The following is a 15,624-nucleotide window of genomic DNA, read 5'->3' on the forward strand; positions in this document are numbered from 1 at the left end:
AGTGCAGGCAGGCTTATTTCCCTTGCCCTGACAAATGAGTGTCTCACGTTCTGCCATTCCCCTTACAAGTTAATACAAGTAACAATTACTCCTGACTCACTGCTCGTACTGAAACCATTTAAGGCAAAAGGCTTTCCATGTATTCCTTCACAGCAAACAAAAGATGATGAGGTACGCAAAATATATATTAATGGGGAAATGTTTCAGTTGCCTGTGATGGTTTGATCTGTTATTTGAAATAAATTCTTCAGGATTTCTGCAAAAAGTATTAGGCTTCTCCATGTATGCATTATCAGGCAGGGTAGAATTCCCAAGTCTTTTCTTCAGGCTGCCATGTGGCTACTTGCTGGTTTGTCCTGCCCATCCTAGCTTGAAAGGCCTGGAATGCACTTGTATTCTTTAAAAAAGCCAATCTGACTTGACCAGAACACAATAGAACACAATTATATATTGGGTAGGAAAGTGAAAGGTCTTTTTTGCTAGGGGGGAAAAAAAGAGTAAGTGAAAGAATTGGAATTCCATTTCTGCTGAATCCATTTTCTTTTATCAGGGAGCTGCTGAGCTGACAAACCATTATTTGCACTGAGGTACTAAGTTATATCTGCACAGCTCAAAATCTGATGTCGATTTTTTTTTTATTTTACTGCTAGTTATACAAGTTGCCCTAAAAGCTGCTTCTTCTACAATTAGAACACACCACCATTTATTGGCCAAATAATCCTTCTCTTCACTGTTCTAAACCTATGTAGTGATTCCAGATTGCTGGGTTGAAAGAACATCACCCTGTCAAAGAAAGATCCATGTAGTTTGATGTATTTTTAAAGCATTAAAAAGATTTCTCCTTCACACATGTCAAGGATTCATAACACAAGAAATGCAGCTGACACAAGCTCTCTGGCCACACAGTGAGTACATTTCTCTTTATTTTGCAGTTTCAGGGGTTTAGATACAACAACCACATTCCCAGCACTGCACAAATCACACTCTCAGGACGAGATCACACACACCCAGAACACAGCACTGTGGAGATTCCCAAAAGCAACAAACAGAGGGATCAAGCCTTTAGCACAATGAGCTCAAACCACCCCAAAAGAGTTGCATTTTTGTCCAGAATTTTGTGCTTTTCTTTTTAGAGCTATTACACTTTGAGACACAACAGAAGGAAATTACAAAAGCACTCACTGATGTCATGTTCCAGCACATTACAGGGCAGTGGGCAGGCACTCAACTCCTGTTCCTGACATCAGGAAATCCCCTCAGAGGAGATCACAGGTCAAAGGTAAAGCCCAAAAACTTTCCAGAATTTTCCCCTTAAGACAGCCAACTTCTCTCCATATCCACTTGCTTAAAAATTTTGCCTCCCTTCAAAGCATGATGCCACAAAAAGTTCACAGAATACCAGGATGTCTTTGCCATGTTTCATTTGCTGTTTTATTACTCACTCTTACTTTTCTTAAATTATACTTTGTGGTTGAATCTGAACCCAGAAAATCTAGCCTTCCCACACGCCCATCTAGAACAAGATTACAAAAATAAATCAACAACAAAATGCAGAAAGAAAATCTAATAATATTGGCACAAATACCTGCAAACACTCACATTTTGGCTTCTGATATTTTTATCTCTCTGAGACAGTACTTTTCCACTTCTTATATGTTTTTGCCTCCAACTAACCATTCAGCAGCCAACTCTCTTTTCCTTCTTCCTGCAACACATCCACCAGCAAGCAGCTGAAAAGAGAAGATCCAGACCTGGAGAGGTAAAACTACAGGATAGAGGGGAAAGGCTGCAGGACAGTCAGATTCTGGGGAGAGAGGATTAGCAACACAACACAACAACACCCCCAGCACTGTGCAAGATGTGCTGGAGAAATCTGGAGGCAAGGGGATCCTGGAAGGGCTCTTGCTCCTCCACTCAGCACCAGAACAAAGCACAGGGAACGAAATACAAGGATGGCTGCAAGGCCCCCTGCTCCTCCTCCTCCTCCTCAGCCTGGCAGCTTTGATTCCTCCCTGTGTCTTTCATCTGTTTAGGGACTTGACACAAAATCCAACCCTCTTCCTCTTCACACTCTGGAGGACCTCACACTGTCAGATAGAAATGCTCTGCTTTCTGCTCCATCCTACAGAAAAACTGAGCTCCATGTCTGGAAGACAGCAATGATTCTCAAAATATCTGGGGATTTTTGTTTTATGCTTTTAAAAAGCATATTCTTGTTTTATAAGAGTTTTCCCCTTTCTTCTCTTAGACCTGATCCCTTCTAACTGGTTGTTGTGCTTCCTGCTGTTCTTGACAAAAGCACTCTTTCTGCAATAGAAGAATTTGTAATTTTAAAATGCAACATTCTCTGTAGAAATAACATTTGCATCACTACACAATTATTATTCTTCTGTGTAACTCACATTCACACGAGGTGCACTGACAATATTTTTTCAGATTAATAAAGTATTGGATGAGGAAATATATAATATTAACACTCCAGCACATGAAACAAACATATCAGTTTCCTACAACAGACACTTCTGCCTCTGGACTACATGATAATGCACCAGCACAAACGAAAAGTTAAAATTTAATCAGGGGAGAAGGACATTTCTCAGTGTGAAAGGTCACTAGCACGAGCAGTTCTGCTGTGAAGGGGGGGGGTTGTCTGTGAGCCGCATGCTCCTTCCAGAAGTGCCCCTGGAATTGTCTGATTCTATGCTCTCTGACATCTTTTCACAGATGATATCCACGAGACGCTCAAACACCTGCCTCACGTTGATGTTTTCTTTGGCACTGGCTTCAAAATAGTCAAAACCTGGGAAAAAAGTGAATAAAAATCAATACAGATGGATGATCATGATGGTTTTTAAAACACCATTTTTTTCAGGATTTACCTTAAGAAAACAAGACATCTGATAATCCTGAAAGTCAATGATTCCCACAATCTCAGAATAGTGAGCAGAAATACTTTTTAAAGTTATCAAGCTTCATGAAGAGTGAAAAGGATACATGCATCCTTCCCATTACCATGGTAAGCACATCTGCAATAAGGGTAAACCCAGAGTAAGGGAGTCAATTCTGTTCCTTTCATCATCCCCCGGGCTGCAGCAAGGTGTGGGGAGCTCTTGAAAATTCCAACAAGGAGGAACCTCCCTGGTCTCCTCACAGCCCTGCCAAGGGCCAGGCTCTACCTACCCCTGCTGCCCTCTGGCAAGAGCAGAGGCCAGAAAGAGAAGGAAGATCAGGGCTGCTTTCCTTCTGCTGACCAACTTCTGTACTCAAAAGCAAAATGCTCCTTGATCCTTCAAACACCCACACTTTCTGATTAAAAAAACAAACCAGACCAGCAAGGTTGGAGTTACACCAAGGGGGGGATGGCACCAGCTCCTCCTGCTGCTTCCTGCTGGCTAGGGGAGAAGCAGCCTCTGACAGACAGCCCGGGCCCTGCCCCAGCAGCAGGAATGCCCTGAACTGTGAAGCATTTCCTTATCTCCCTCACCCCAGGGGCCTGAGGGCCAACCAGGCTGTTGCTTCTGTTCTGTCAAGTTATTAAATTGCCAGCAGCCAGAGCTGAGGCACCACGGAGAGTTTATTTTGCAATAAGCTCTGATCTGTTGTGCTTCATTCTGGGGATATTCCGCATTGCATCAGTTTCCTTTGATTCTGCCACAAACAAAGAGAAAATTTGTTTTAACTGAATAGTCTGCCACTGCTGGCAGGCTGAGTCACCTCGATATGTGGGTAAGTAGGTATCCACCCCATTAGGACCCTTTCTAAGATTCCTGGGACAAGGGGTGAAGTGATGGTGATGTTTGCCTTGTTAGCAAACAGGGATGGCTGCCCTGCATCAGATGAGGGTTCTGTCTGCCCTACTTGCTGTTTTGATGATGAATAAAAATGTACATAAAAAACACAGGAAATCAAAGAACTGCACTTAAATATCTATTAGTCCAACATTGTCTTAGGTTCTGCTAAACTAATCTGTTTTGGTTCAGTTCACGTTCAGGTTAATAACAATTTCTTAATCTGATTAGGGAATTATTTCAATGATGTTAATGTCACTATGCAAACTTAGATAAATGTGCTGAGGGATAACCTTTATGTGAATCACTATGATGAACATTAGCACATTAAGCAGTCAATAGCCACTTAGATTCTTCCCACCTAACTCACAAAATAATTTCATACAATGCTGTACACATTAGCATAGTTACTATAAGGAAAAACTGATCAGATAAAATCAGATCTATTTTTCAGCTCTTTTATAAAGAGTGTTTTGGAAGTTGGGAGGTTACAGAAGAGCAGAGCTGAGACAGCACTTCCCAAAGGCTGTTGGGCTGCTCTGCACTGGGGTGGTTTCTCCAGGGTGAGCTGGACAAGCATCAGGTCGGGGCAGCATTGGGGATTCTTCTGCAAAACAGTTTCCTATTGATGGAATCTGTTGCTATGGTAACCCTGTGTGTGTGTTTTTAAGTTTCCCATACGTGAAGGATTCAAATTCCAGATTACAATTTTGTATTGAAACAAGCAGATGAATTTTGGGAGGAGAAAAAAAAAAAACATTACAAGTCCAAATTGGAGTGGGAATTCAAATAAAACTCTCATTTGCTGCTACATTGGTCTGGACAAAATTTCAATTACTAGCAGTGTAATTATTCTTGTGAAATAGGTGGACACACATGCATCCACAACCTTTCTGAGAGTCTGCAAGCCAGGAACCTAGTTTATTCACATTCATATTTTCAAAAGCAAATGAAATTCTGATGGATAAAAAAGAATCCATAACTGATTTTGCAAACTAACCATGTCTTTGTTTGCTTTGCCAATCCTACATGTAAAGATTTACTCTTAAAATAACAGCAATGGGTCTAATTTGATATTTGCTTGCTGTTTGTTTAGGATGGCAGTGCCTTAAGGGGCATGAATGGGACTCCTTTGTGTGTGCCATATGTAGAATTTACCCTTTCAAAGCCACACTTTAAGCTACACCAAAGTACACAGTGTGTCCTGGAACTTCAGTACCCCTAATTTAACAATTTATTATACACCCTCCAATTACTGTTTAAGAACTGAAGGTAACACTGGATTTTATAACTGAGGATGATGGTGATTCCTTTGGGTCTGGTAAGAGCCTCTGCTCTTACAAGCTAAACATTTATGCCCACTGTAAAGGTCTCTACTGTTACCTGAATGAAATTTTAACAGGATTTACTTGTTACTTTGAATTCTGTAACAGAAGACAAGAGTACAGTTAAATTTTAACACAGAGCTGTGATTTAATATTAAAAATATCTTATATCCTATAATAGATAATGAAAAGTGATAAATAAATTATAAAGTAGAATGAGTTTACTTTTCTCTTCATGACAAAATTTTCACTGCAATCCCAGCTTCCTCTCAATGGAACTGTTTTGCTTTTTCTATCCCACATCAATAACATAATGTCACTTTCTTACCTGGATAGAGAAGCCTAATACATTTTTAAAATATGTTTTACTCAATTCTTCAGTTCTGATATATAAATTTCTTTCTTTTTCATTGCTTAGTTAAAAAAAAATGCTTCAACAAAAATCAATGCTTGCATTGACTTGCAATGAGTATGTGGTACTTAGAGACCCAGAGACAGAATTATGTTTATGAAAACTTTTTCTCTTTTCATTCTGATGAGCTAATATAAGCTTGTCTCTTCAGATAAACTTTATCTTCCTTCCACCTCTAAACATCACTTTTACAAAAACAGCAATACTAGAAGTAGTCTACCAAGTATTCTTGGCCTACTGAGCACAAAACAAATAAAATATGAACCTAGAATATATTACACTTTTTTAGTTGTGTGATCATTATTGAATTATTAATGCTGGAAGGACTTAATACTGTACAAACTGAAAGTAACACAGTATAAGGAAGCCGAGGAAAAAAGGTAGAAAGAAAAGCTTTTCATGTACCCAGCTGATCTGCCAGATGTTTCCCCTTCTCCACAGGAACAATCCTGTCATCCTCCATGTCACACTTGTTTCCAACCAGGATCACTTGTGCATTGTCCCAGGAGTAAGTCTTGATCTGTGTGGCCCTACAGTAGGTCAAAAGAGATTGTTACATTCCATCAGCTGTGTCAAAATATAATCCTATATTAAATATGAAAATAAGTCCCATTAATGACACTATCATATCCCCAGGCTGTGTTGGTTCAAGGACAAATGACCAGGCTTACACACAAAGCGAGGATGCAGCCTGTGTAATTCACAGCACTGTTCTATTTTACCACTCCTGAACTTTGTGTGACAATAAAGTTTCTTGTTAAGACTTTGCAAGTGTTTTAAAGATCACAAGATCCAGATAAAAAACTGAATCGAGTAATTTTTGAAGATTTTGAAGAATTTTTGTAAAGCTTATTCTCCTTCAGCTCTCATCTGTCAAAGGACCATCAATCAATTACAGCTTTTAAGGATATTGTCCCATAAAGAAAACCATACAGCAGATGCACACTTCATGCTGGATTTACAACTTCATATGTAAGACAGAACAACAATAATTCTCTCATTTTCTGCAGCACGTTTTTGCTGTAGAGTTTTAGGAACACCACAAGAACAGATGGAAGCATCAAGTTGTCTTTGCTTGAACAGGAAAACTTTATGAAGACTGAAAATCACCCAGAAACACGGAAACAACTGCAAAGGACAAACAGAAATGTACCAGACTGGGAAGACAGGAGATCAAAGCAAGGCTCTGTGAGCTAATACTTGAAGCCAGCAGGACTAAAGAATACCTAAGGCAGGAAAGAGCAGCTGCAATGACAGACAACACTAACTGCAGTGGCACAGGGTGCAATGCATGGGAGTTTGGGCAGGGGCACTTGGGTGAATTTGGAGCACCTAAAGCTTTCTGTGGCCCATGTGCTGAAACTGGAGCAAGCTCACTGTGGATCCCCGGACTCTGACCTTACATTTAACCTTTTTAGAGATTTTCCATGACAAAACAGAATATTTTTTTTTGTATATCCTGAGGGGCCAGTCTTCTCACACCATCCTTGGTGTCCCAGAGGTGCCCCAGAGCCAGCAGCAGAACATTATTAGCTCAGCAGCATTCACTTTCATCCATCTTTTAAGACCCACACAACCTATTTTATCTTCACCAAGTCAGCTCTATCTTTGAAGGCTCCCTCCTCCCCTAATGAGGCTGCACTGCCAGAAGCCACACACTCCTCTCCTCCATCCTCCTCCACTCCCTAACTCACCTTCCCACTCTTTGCCCCATCTCACCCCCACGCCAGGGAGGACACTGTAGTTTCAGGCAAATCTGCCACTTCCCAGGAGAGCCAGGAGTCCTCTCAAACTTTTACTTCTCTGTAAGTTTCCTTTAAGTCCCTTAACAATAAAGCACTTGATTCCTTCTCTTTTGAATTAGCAGCAGCCTCTAGCTCTGATCTACTAATGACAATTTTTAATTAGTCTGAGTTGCTTACTTGCTTTTTTTCCATGGAAAGCAGCCAGCTTTGTTACTCCACAGATAACTGGGAAAAAAGGGTCATTTCACTGTGCAGCTTGCCTTGAAGAGGCTGCCTGATTGGACTGCCCTGGAGAACAGCAACCTCACCCAAGCCCAGACCCACAGTGCAACATGCAAAAATAAACAAGGACTGTGTGCAATGAAATTTCTTATTCCCCCAGTGTCCTCCTAGAAAGGTACTCACTCCAATCCAAATTTTAGCTCCTCCAGTCTCACCCTTTTGAGTGTCTCCAAGTACACAAGCCCTGTGAGACTTAATATGAATCTGTGATGAGTTTTTGTGGGACTCAGGTTTCTCAAGGCTCATCAGAGAAGGGGGTGACTGCAGAAATCAGCCAAAATCCCAGGAAGATGAAATCTCCCCAAACTCCCTCCATAAGCAATAGAGAGAAATACTCTCCCCAGGTTCAATTTAAAACAGCTGAAAGCAGGCTTCTCTTCACAGCTCAGCCTCTGGGTTCATTTCAGCCCCTGGCATCATATGGGTACACACAGCCAAATCTTAACTATTTAAACAGAACTACTAGGGAAATGAAAAAGAAGCAAACAACATGAAGGATCTCCCAGAGAAACACATCCTTCTTCTCGTTTTATACAAATTAGTGGAAAACCTCTTACAGAACACCAATCTTTATTCTTCTTATGATTAAAAAATAACCAACCAGCTAAAAAAGTTATGAAGAATATATAAAAGAAAGCCTGATGTCCATAACAAAAGAAAGGCAGAAAATTTCCAGATGCTTTTGTAAAGATAAATGAATAAACAGCAAGGCTTGTGTGATGGAGCTCTTTCAACAGCTATCAGGACAGCCTAATATACACATTGGGAGAAACATATTTCTGTGACACAATAAAATGCTGTGCCTTGTTTGTGCTGAATTTCCCAAATTAACAATAAAGCACAAACTTTATGTTTCATGCTTAGAAGAAAAATAGTCTCACGTTTACAGTAACATAGAGGTATCAACAATTCAGTTTGGGCTAAAGATAAATAATGCTGATTTGTGAACCCAGCTGTCACTTGAATCTAAGTTAAATTTTACCAATTTTTATTTTCCTTCTATGAAATTGTCTAGATTGTCCAAAGCAGGGCTTCCATAATATTTTCTATTTACTTTACATTTTCAAATACTGAGTATATTTTAGTTCCATTGCAGTTTCAAACAAGGTATAAACAACTGATTTATCCACACACAAAACTATAAACCCAACATCAAATAACAGCTATCAAAGAATACTACAAAAAAAAATTTCTAGAAACTGATCTGAAAGCTATGAAAGCTCATTTAACCCTTTCACTTACCCTACAGGAAAGATACAATCAAAGGAAATAATTACTTATTTTCAAATATCAGTTAAAACCTATCTTTGTGTTTGTCTATTTATATTTTTTCTTGTAAAATAACCTGACTGAACTCTTGCCACACTGCAAGGAAAATCACTCAGGCTTAATATTTTAAGGTTTCTTATCCAATGAGTTGTACATTTTCCAGTGAACAAGAGAACAAGTCAGGTTCCAGGTATTCCCAAAAGCATTTAAATTGTGTCTTTTTCTCCGTGATTTTAAGATCATCATCATTAATTGGGGTGATTCACGTGAATGAAGGAAAGACTCTGCTTTGCATTCATATTCTGCTTGGAGAGTTTGTCTAAATACCTGATATACAGCCATGATCCTCTCACTCAGGAGAGAGAAAGTGCCTTTACTTGGTTTAGGGGAGGTCTGAGTGACACAAAGCAAACCAGGATCCTCTTCAGGACATCCCCCCATAAGAAGAGTAAGGGTAAAAGATCTCCCAGGGAAGAAATCATTGGCAGACTGGGAGTAATATTCTCATTTCCCCTGTGGATAGGTGAGGCCCAATCAGGAGGCTGTTAAAACAGTCATGTGCAATGAACCAGAGATGGAGATAAAGGAGCTCAAGCAGTAGACACCTTAATTTTCTATGGAGAGTACAGTTCCTGACTGAAGACCATATTCAGTGTAATAACTTTTTAAAATCATAAATCCTACTTGCTATGCTATAAAATGGCAGACACCAACAGAGCAGCACCAGCACCAGCCAAAAGCTTTTTTCTCCATTTCTTGTGCCTTTGGAAGTTTAGGAAGCAATTCTGGAGACTAAGGAAAAACCATCTCCCAGCTGCAATAGCCACTAGAGGACTCTGCTGACCCGCAGATGCTGGTTTGGCTGCAGCCCTCATCTCTGAATTGGACAAACTTCAGGAAGGAAGGAAATGGTCCTTTTTATCCATCCCACTACCTCATTTGGACTCAGAACCTTAAAGCTGGCTGGAAAGATTCAACCTACACAGGAAAAACACCCTGATATTTCACCTCTGTCCTTTGGCTGACAAGGTGTTCTTAGCAAAGATATTCCTGCAGCTCCCGTGGCACAGGAAGACGTGAAGTCAAACAGACAGAGCTGACCTTTCCCAATTCTTATTCTCACAACAGTGCCTTTGATGAAACAGACCTTAGACTACTTCAAATATAAATCTTCAGGTTAAACTTCACCCGTGAAAACTTTAAAATAGTAGCAGCTATTTTCCAGAGATGGAGATTTGGTAATTTTTGGCTAACTTAAGACTGGTAAGTAAAACTTATAGAACCAACAGGCAGACAGGTAGATGAACTGTGTGGTCATTGGGCCTTGCTTCATCAGGGAAACAAGCTGGAAATATTTATAATTTAGTGAAAGATATTGCCCCAGCTCACATGCTTGCACTCCTATGGAAAGCATCCCTGTGCAGACGCTTGCAGAAAAAGCTTCATCTGAGTTTGGTGAGCAAAACTTGATGAATGAAACTGGTTTTGGCAAAACCTTTGGGTTTGTGTTTCTAACAAGAAAAGAATGTATTCCTCAACCATCAGCTGCTGAAGGGCTGATCAGGATGGGGCTGCAGTTCATTTGGTGTTGTGGTACTAAGGATGAGGGTTGAAAGTGGAGACTGCATCTTGAATATGACCTTCATGACCAAGTGCTTTAGTGAACAGAGAGAATTAAAACTGGGCAGCTTTGGAGGAAAGACAAATCACTTCAAACAACAAACCACATTGTCTCAGCTTTTGAGTTACAGCCTGGCTTAGGGGATACAGAACAGGTGTTCAACAGAAAGCCAGGCTGAGCCAGATGCTAGGAGCCAGTGCCACAGCCAGGATGTCACAGGGTCCCAGTGGGTCACCGAGATCACTGCGAATCAGTCTGACTCAGGAGATCACATTAACCACTGCACTGCCCTTCTTTGCACTGTGACCATTCTTGTCTGCAGTAAAGAGCAACCAGGAAGCCAGGAGAAATGATTGCAAGACATTTGAATGGAGTCACAGGGCACTGCTGAGGAAAAGCACAGCCTCTTCCCAAATTCCTGAGACGGGAATTGAACAACCACTGTTAATCTGTATTTTTAGCAGCATAGCCAGAAATCTCATAAACAAAAAGAAAAAAAGCATTAAAGGATTGGTTTCTTCACAATAAACTGAAACTTTTAAAAGTAACAAATACTATAGTATGCTACAATATTTAAATTACAACCTTTTCATTAAAGTGAAGCTGTAGAACTTTTTCTAAGGAACGTTCATAAATCAAATTATTTAGGTAAAGAGGAAAGAACATGGTGATGGGGGGTGGGATGTCTCATGTTCTCAACAAACAACTGTGGGGAGAGAATTGGCCAAAACCCACACAAACCCAACATTAACAACAGTATTTCAGTATTTCCTACCAGTCCTGCACAGCATTGAAGGAGTCTTCACTGGTGATATCATACATGAGGACAAAGCCCATGGCTCCTCGGTAGTAGGCTGTAGTGATGGTCCTGTATCTTTCTTGTCCAGCTGTATCCTGTAACAGAAAGGAACATTTAGGCTTTAAGACTTCAGTTCTCAGAAGCAAAGGATGTAATAATTAGGTCCTATATCTAAAATAAGGCAACCACTTCTTGTTATTATACATTTTGAAATTCTCAGTTGCTCCCAACTCAAATGAACTTTACTTACATTTTAGCATTAATTAGGCTTTTGCATCAACCGTGATTTGTTAAATGCATTTTGACACTTGTACTATTAAAAAAATACCAAAGATGTCAACCCTTTAATTGCTCTTCTCTGCTTCAGCTGCAATGCAATAATAAAATGTTAGCAGAGTTCACTGAAAGCTGACACTTCAAAGCAGAGGCAAAATAACCAGTCCAGGACTGTTCCGGGCAGAAAACATTTACATGTTGCAGTTCAGTGTCACGGTCAGAAAAATGTCCTTGAGGTTAGAGACAAAAATTAAAGATTTTATGTAATCAACATTTTCATAAAAAGTGAATTTAATGTGGAATATCCCAATCACAGAGTCTGAGGTGCACATACTAATACGAGATCTATTAATCCTCTTCTGTTGGTTCATCTTAATTCTGTTTACCCATAGAGTTCCTGCAGAGTTCCTCCACCTGCAGTTGTCATTTCTGCATTCAGCTGGGCAGCACAAAGGTGAAACTCTGGCATATGCAACAGAAGAATTTTGAAAGACTTGTGACAGCTAGAAAACATGTCAAGTACCATCTGTTGGATGCCAGTAGCATTTTTCCTTTACATTTCACAAGCCTATTTTTAAACTGAGGAGTATTTCTACACCAGAACAGCAGTCCTACAGCCCAGTCCATTACCTCCAGACCTGCCTTCTGAACCAAGGAGAGAAGTCATGTGCTGATTGCCTCTCTCACTCTCAAGGTGTCTATCTTTTGAACACATTTCATCATTCTTTTGGCAAATGGCAGTTCTGTGAAACAGCTGCAGGGAGCCAAAAGGCTTTGCCTTAAAGTGTGTGCTCAGTATGAGGTGTCAACTTGTAGTTACTGTGATGGGTTAGTTCTAAAACGAACCATCCTTCAGTCCCCCAAAACCTACTCTGCAAAAAGTATTGTTGCCACTGTTTTAAAATGTGAATTAAGTTCTAAAGAAAAAGAACTTAAAGGACTTAACAACCATGTAACTAGTTGGAAGAGTAAAATAAATCCACACAGAGCACTCTTGCAGGAATAGAGATCAGACACAGCACATCACATCCCCAGACGATGGTGGGCAGGGGGAAACTCAGCTTTAAAATCATCCTGCCCATCATTCCCATACATGCAGCTTTAGTTTTGCTGCATGCAAGAGACAGTGTTGGCCCTTGCAGAACACACAGCAGCCAGTCTGTGGTCGCCTGTTGTTCTGCACCAGAACATCACAGAGCCTCTCTGTAGGAGGACAGCGCTTGTAAATAAGCTCCCTACAGCTTGCTTAAAAGGCTCTGCCATTGCACTACTGTGAGACTATCCACAGCTGTAACATACTGTGAATTTCCCAGTGGAGAGGCTGTGCAGCAGGAATTTTGCTGTTTTTCCACCAGTTCTCTAGGAAAATATGTGATTTTTCCCTTAAACTTGTGCACTTATTTCAAGACAGGGTAGTCCATTGGCTGATCACGATGTACCATTGCACACTGGCTGAGGAATTGTTCTGTTCCCTCCTGGCAACAGGACAGAGGTGGGACTATCAGGATGAGGTGGGCTCCACCCTGCAGCCTGAGTGACCATTTCTTTTCCTACCAGTCATAAATCCATCACAGAGCACTCTCATATCCACTGATACCACATCCCCCCATAGCTGCTCAACAGCTAAACCAGCCATGACAACTAGAACCTGACTATATTTCTTCACACAAGGAAGGTCTCAGCAGTAAGAGTATTGTTCTTTTATTCAGAGAGAATAAAAGCTGCATTATTTTAGCCTGATTTCCTAAAGACATGAGGCTTAATAAAACATCGGTCTCCACACAGGCACTCTTGATCAAATTTGGCTGAGGTAAAACGTATTCAAATGTTTTTACATATGTCACAAAAAGTAGTTGGTAAGGTGAAGAGAGACTTTAAGCATACCTTAGCTGTGAAAAAAGCTGAAGTGCAGTGATTATCTTTTCCAAACACCAAAGGACTCACATGAGAGAGGCTTTCTTTGTGTCTCATTCGGAGAAGGCCCTAAATCAGTAACTTCAGAGATTTTGCAAATAACAAAACCAAACAAATCCATGGGAAGTCAGACTTCTCCACTTCTGATGCTCACAGCATTACTGTTTGGTACCTGCATTCACAGGTTCATCTGCTTTCCAAATCTCAGCTCCTATCTTCTCCTCTGTGTTCAAGCAGTGCTCTCTCTGACTTAGGGCATGAGGCTGTGACTAGGCAACAAGTGACTGCAAGACACATTGTCAAGTTACATGTGGAGTAATTTGGAAAAAAATTAAATTTGACAATGGCTCAGAGCAAGGACTCTGGGGACATACATCCAGGCTGTCCTGGGAAGCAGCCTCAAGGGACACACAGGGTGACTTCCAAAATCTCTCCTGATACCACCTCAGTGCCTCAGCTCAGTGAGGAATTGGACTAAAAAAGCCAAGTTGTGCTATTACCTGAAAGCTCTGGAATTCAGCAAATCTGATTTGCTGATTTCAGTATTCTGTCTGTGATCCCCTTGTGCGTGGGGCTGGGCCCCAATTGATACATTAGTGAGAGATGGGCTGCAGGAGGTACAGAACCCCAAGGGATACCATGTGTTTGCTCAGTCATAACCTGTCCTATGTGGGCAGTGCACTTAAATCATTAGAAAATAAGTTGCATATTCACCAGGATATACTTGTGTGCCTGCATTCTTAGATTATCAGAGGGAAAGTGTGTATGAAGGAAATGTATCCTGGATCTCCTGGTATATAAAGATTGTTCATACCCTTGCCCTGGTAGCCATGGGCTACAATGCAGAGATGTGATTCATCTCTTCCCAAGTCACTGATGACCTCCTCACTCTGTTTTACTATACAGGTACAGAGCACATCATCTCCCCTCACAGCTTTATAGGGCATTTCTGCAACTGCATCTGAATTGCTGTACTATCACCCTGAAATTACTTCTTTCCTCAGGTTACATTAGCTTCTTAGACAGCGATAAACTGACTTAATTTTCTTGACTCACATCATGAGAGCTTAAGTGCACACACTCTCCCCCTCAACCAAAGATGCCTCAGCATAAATAAAATAAAACAAACTGCAAAATCTGAACTCACTTTCTTCAGCATTTACAACAGTTGTCCTTCCCTCAGTTTAAAATACCATGAACCTGAGGTAATTAGTAATTTCAGGTTTTAAGTTCAGGTTTTTTATCTAATGAAGGAAAAAAGAACTGACAGAAATTGCTCCCCACCCCACCAAGTTGTTTACCAGATTTCCAGGTAGACCACAGACTCATTAGGAGACAAGTACATGAGGCACAGGCAGGGGATCAGCAGAAAGGTGATGTAGCACTAATTAACAGTCTAGCCAAATGCCTGGGTGGAATAGCCTGAGCTCCCAGCATCCAGAAACCTGCTAGGTGTCCCTGAGGAGGAATCAGAGAGCTTGGCTGTAAGCAGGCACAGGAGGGTCTCTTGGTGTATTTCCACCAGTGTGCTACCAGCTCTATTCTTCTGCAGCTTATGCGTGTGCCTGTGCTTTATGCAAATAATTAAAAACACCCACAGGACCATTAGTGGGTAGCTTGAAACAAAAATTTGAAGGCTTTGCGTTAATGAGCCATCAAAATTCAGTGTTTATCAGAGAAGAAAAAGATCTAAATGCATTTGCATTGTGTGCAGATGCCCTCTAGTCTCAAGATCCATCACGCAAACATTTGCAATAGGAGTACAATCAGCTTTTCTTAAATTTACTTGGCTGTCTCAGCAGAAACTGCAAGGAACTAACACAGGAAACATATTTGAGTTTTTAAATAATGACAGATGCTCTTTGCTGCAGGTCTGAAAAATCACAATCCCTGATTCCATACCATCCTTCTTCTAGTGAAGATTTCCAGCCACAAATTCTTTGTCCCAAATCAAATGTCACTGAAACATCTAATCTGTCCTGAATTTAATCCCCATAGCACCATGACTTTTCTAGCAGTGTATGTGGCAAATAGCCTCTAAAGAAATCAACATCTCAATTTTTAAAAGGGTTATGGTGTGATTTCCATGTTTTTTGGTTTTTTTAAAGAAGAATAATATGCAAGAGGGAGAATTGCTTATCATCCAGCTATCAGGCTGCATGTTCTTGGCATCATCCTTCCTTAGGCTGCTCA

The 15,624-nt window shown here is 40.6% G+C and overlaps 1 protein-coding gene across 4 annotated transcripts in view; it reads right to left on the reverse strand.

The window, feature by feature from the left end:
- Window positions 1–893: 893 nt before the first annotated feature.
- The window catches only part of RAB3B (RAB3B, member RAS oncogene family), a 50,733-nt gene continuing 36,002 nt past the window's right edge, over window positions 894–15,624 (reverse strand). For all 4 annotated transcript variants that reach the window (XM_062497741.1, XM_062497740.1, XM_062497743.1 and 1 more), the window contains 3 exons: window positions 11,218–11,336; window positions 5,931–6,055; window positions 894–2,800 (listed from right to left, as the gene is read on the reverse strand). In XM_062497741.1, the coding sequence (XP_062353725.1) occupies window positions 2,613–2,800; window positions 5,931–6,055; window positions 11,218–11,336 (432 nt within the window). In that variant the 3' untranslated portion in view covers window positions 894–2,612. The remainder of the gene's footprint in view (window positions 2,801–5,930; window positions 6,056–11,217; window positions 11,337–15,624) is intronic.

Source organism: Cinclus cinclus, chromosome 8 (assembly GCF_963662255.1).
Source record: "Cinclus cinclus chromosome 8, bCinCin1.1, whole genome shotgun sequence".
In the NCBI taxonomy this organism is placed as follows: domain Eukaryota; kingdom Metazoa; phylum Chordata; class Aves; order Passeriformes; family Cinclidae; genus Cinclus; species Cinclus cinclus.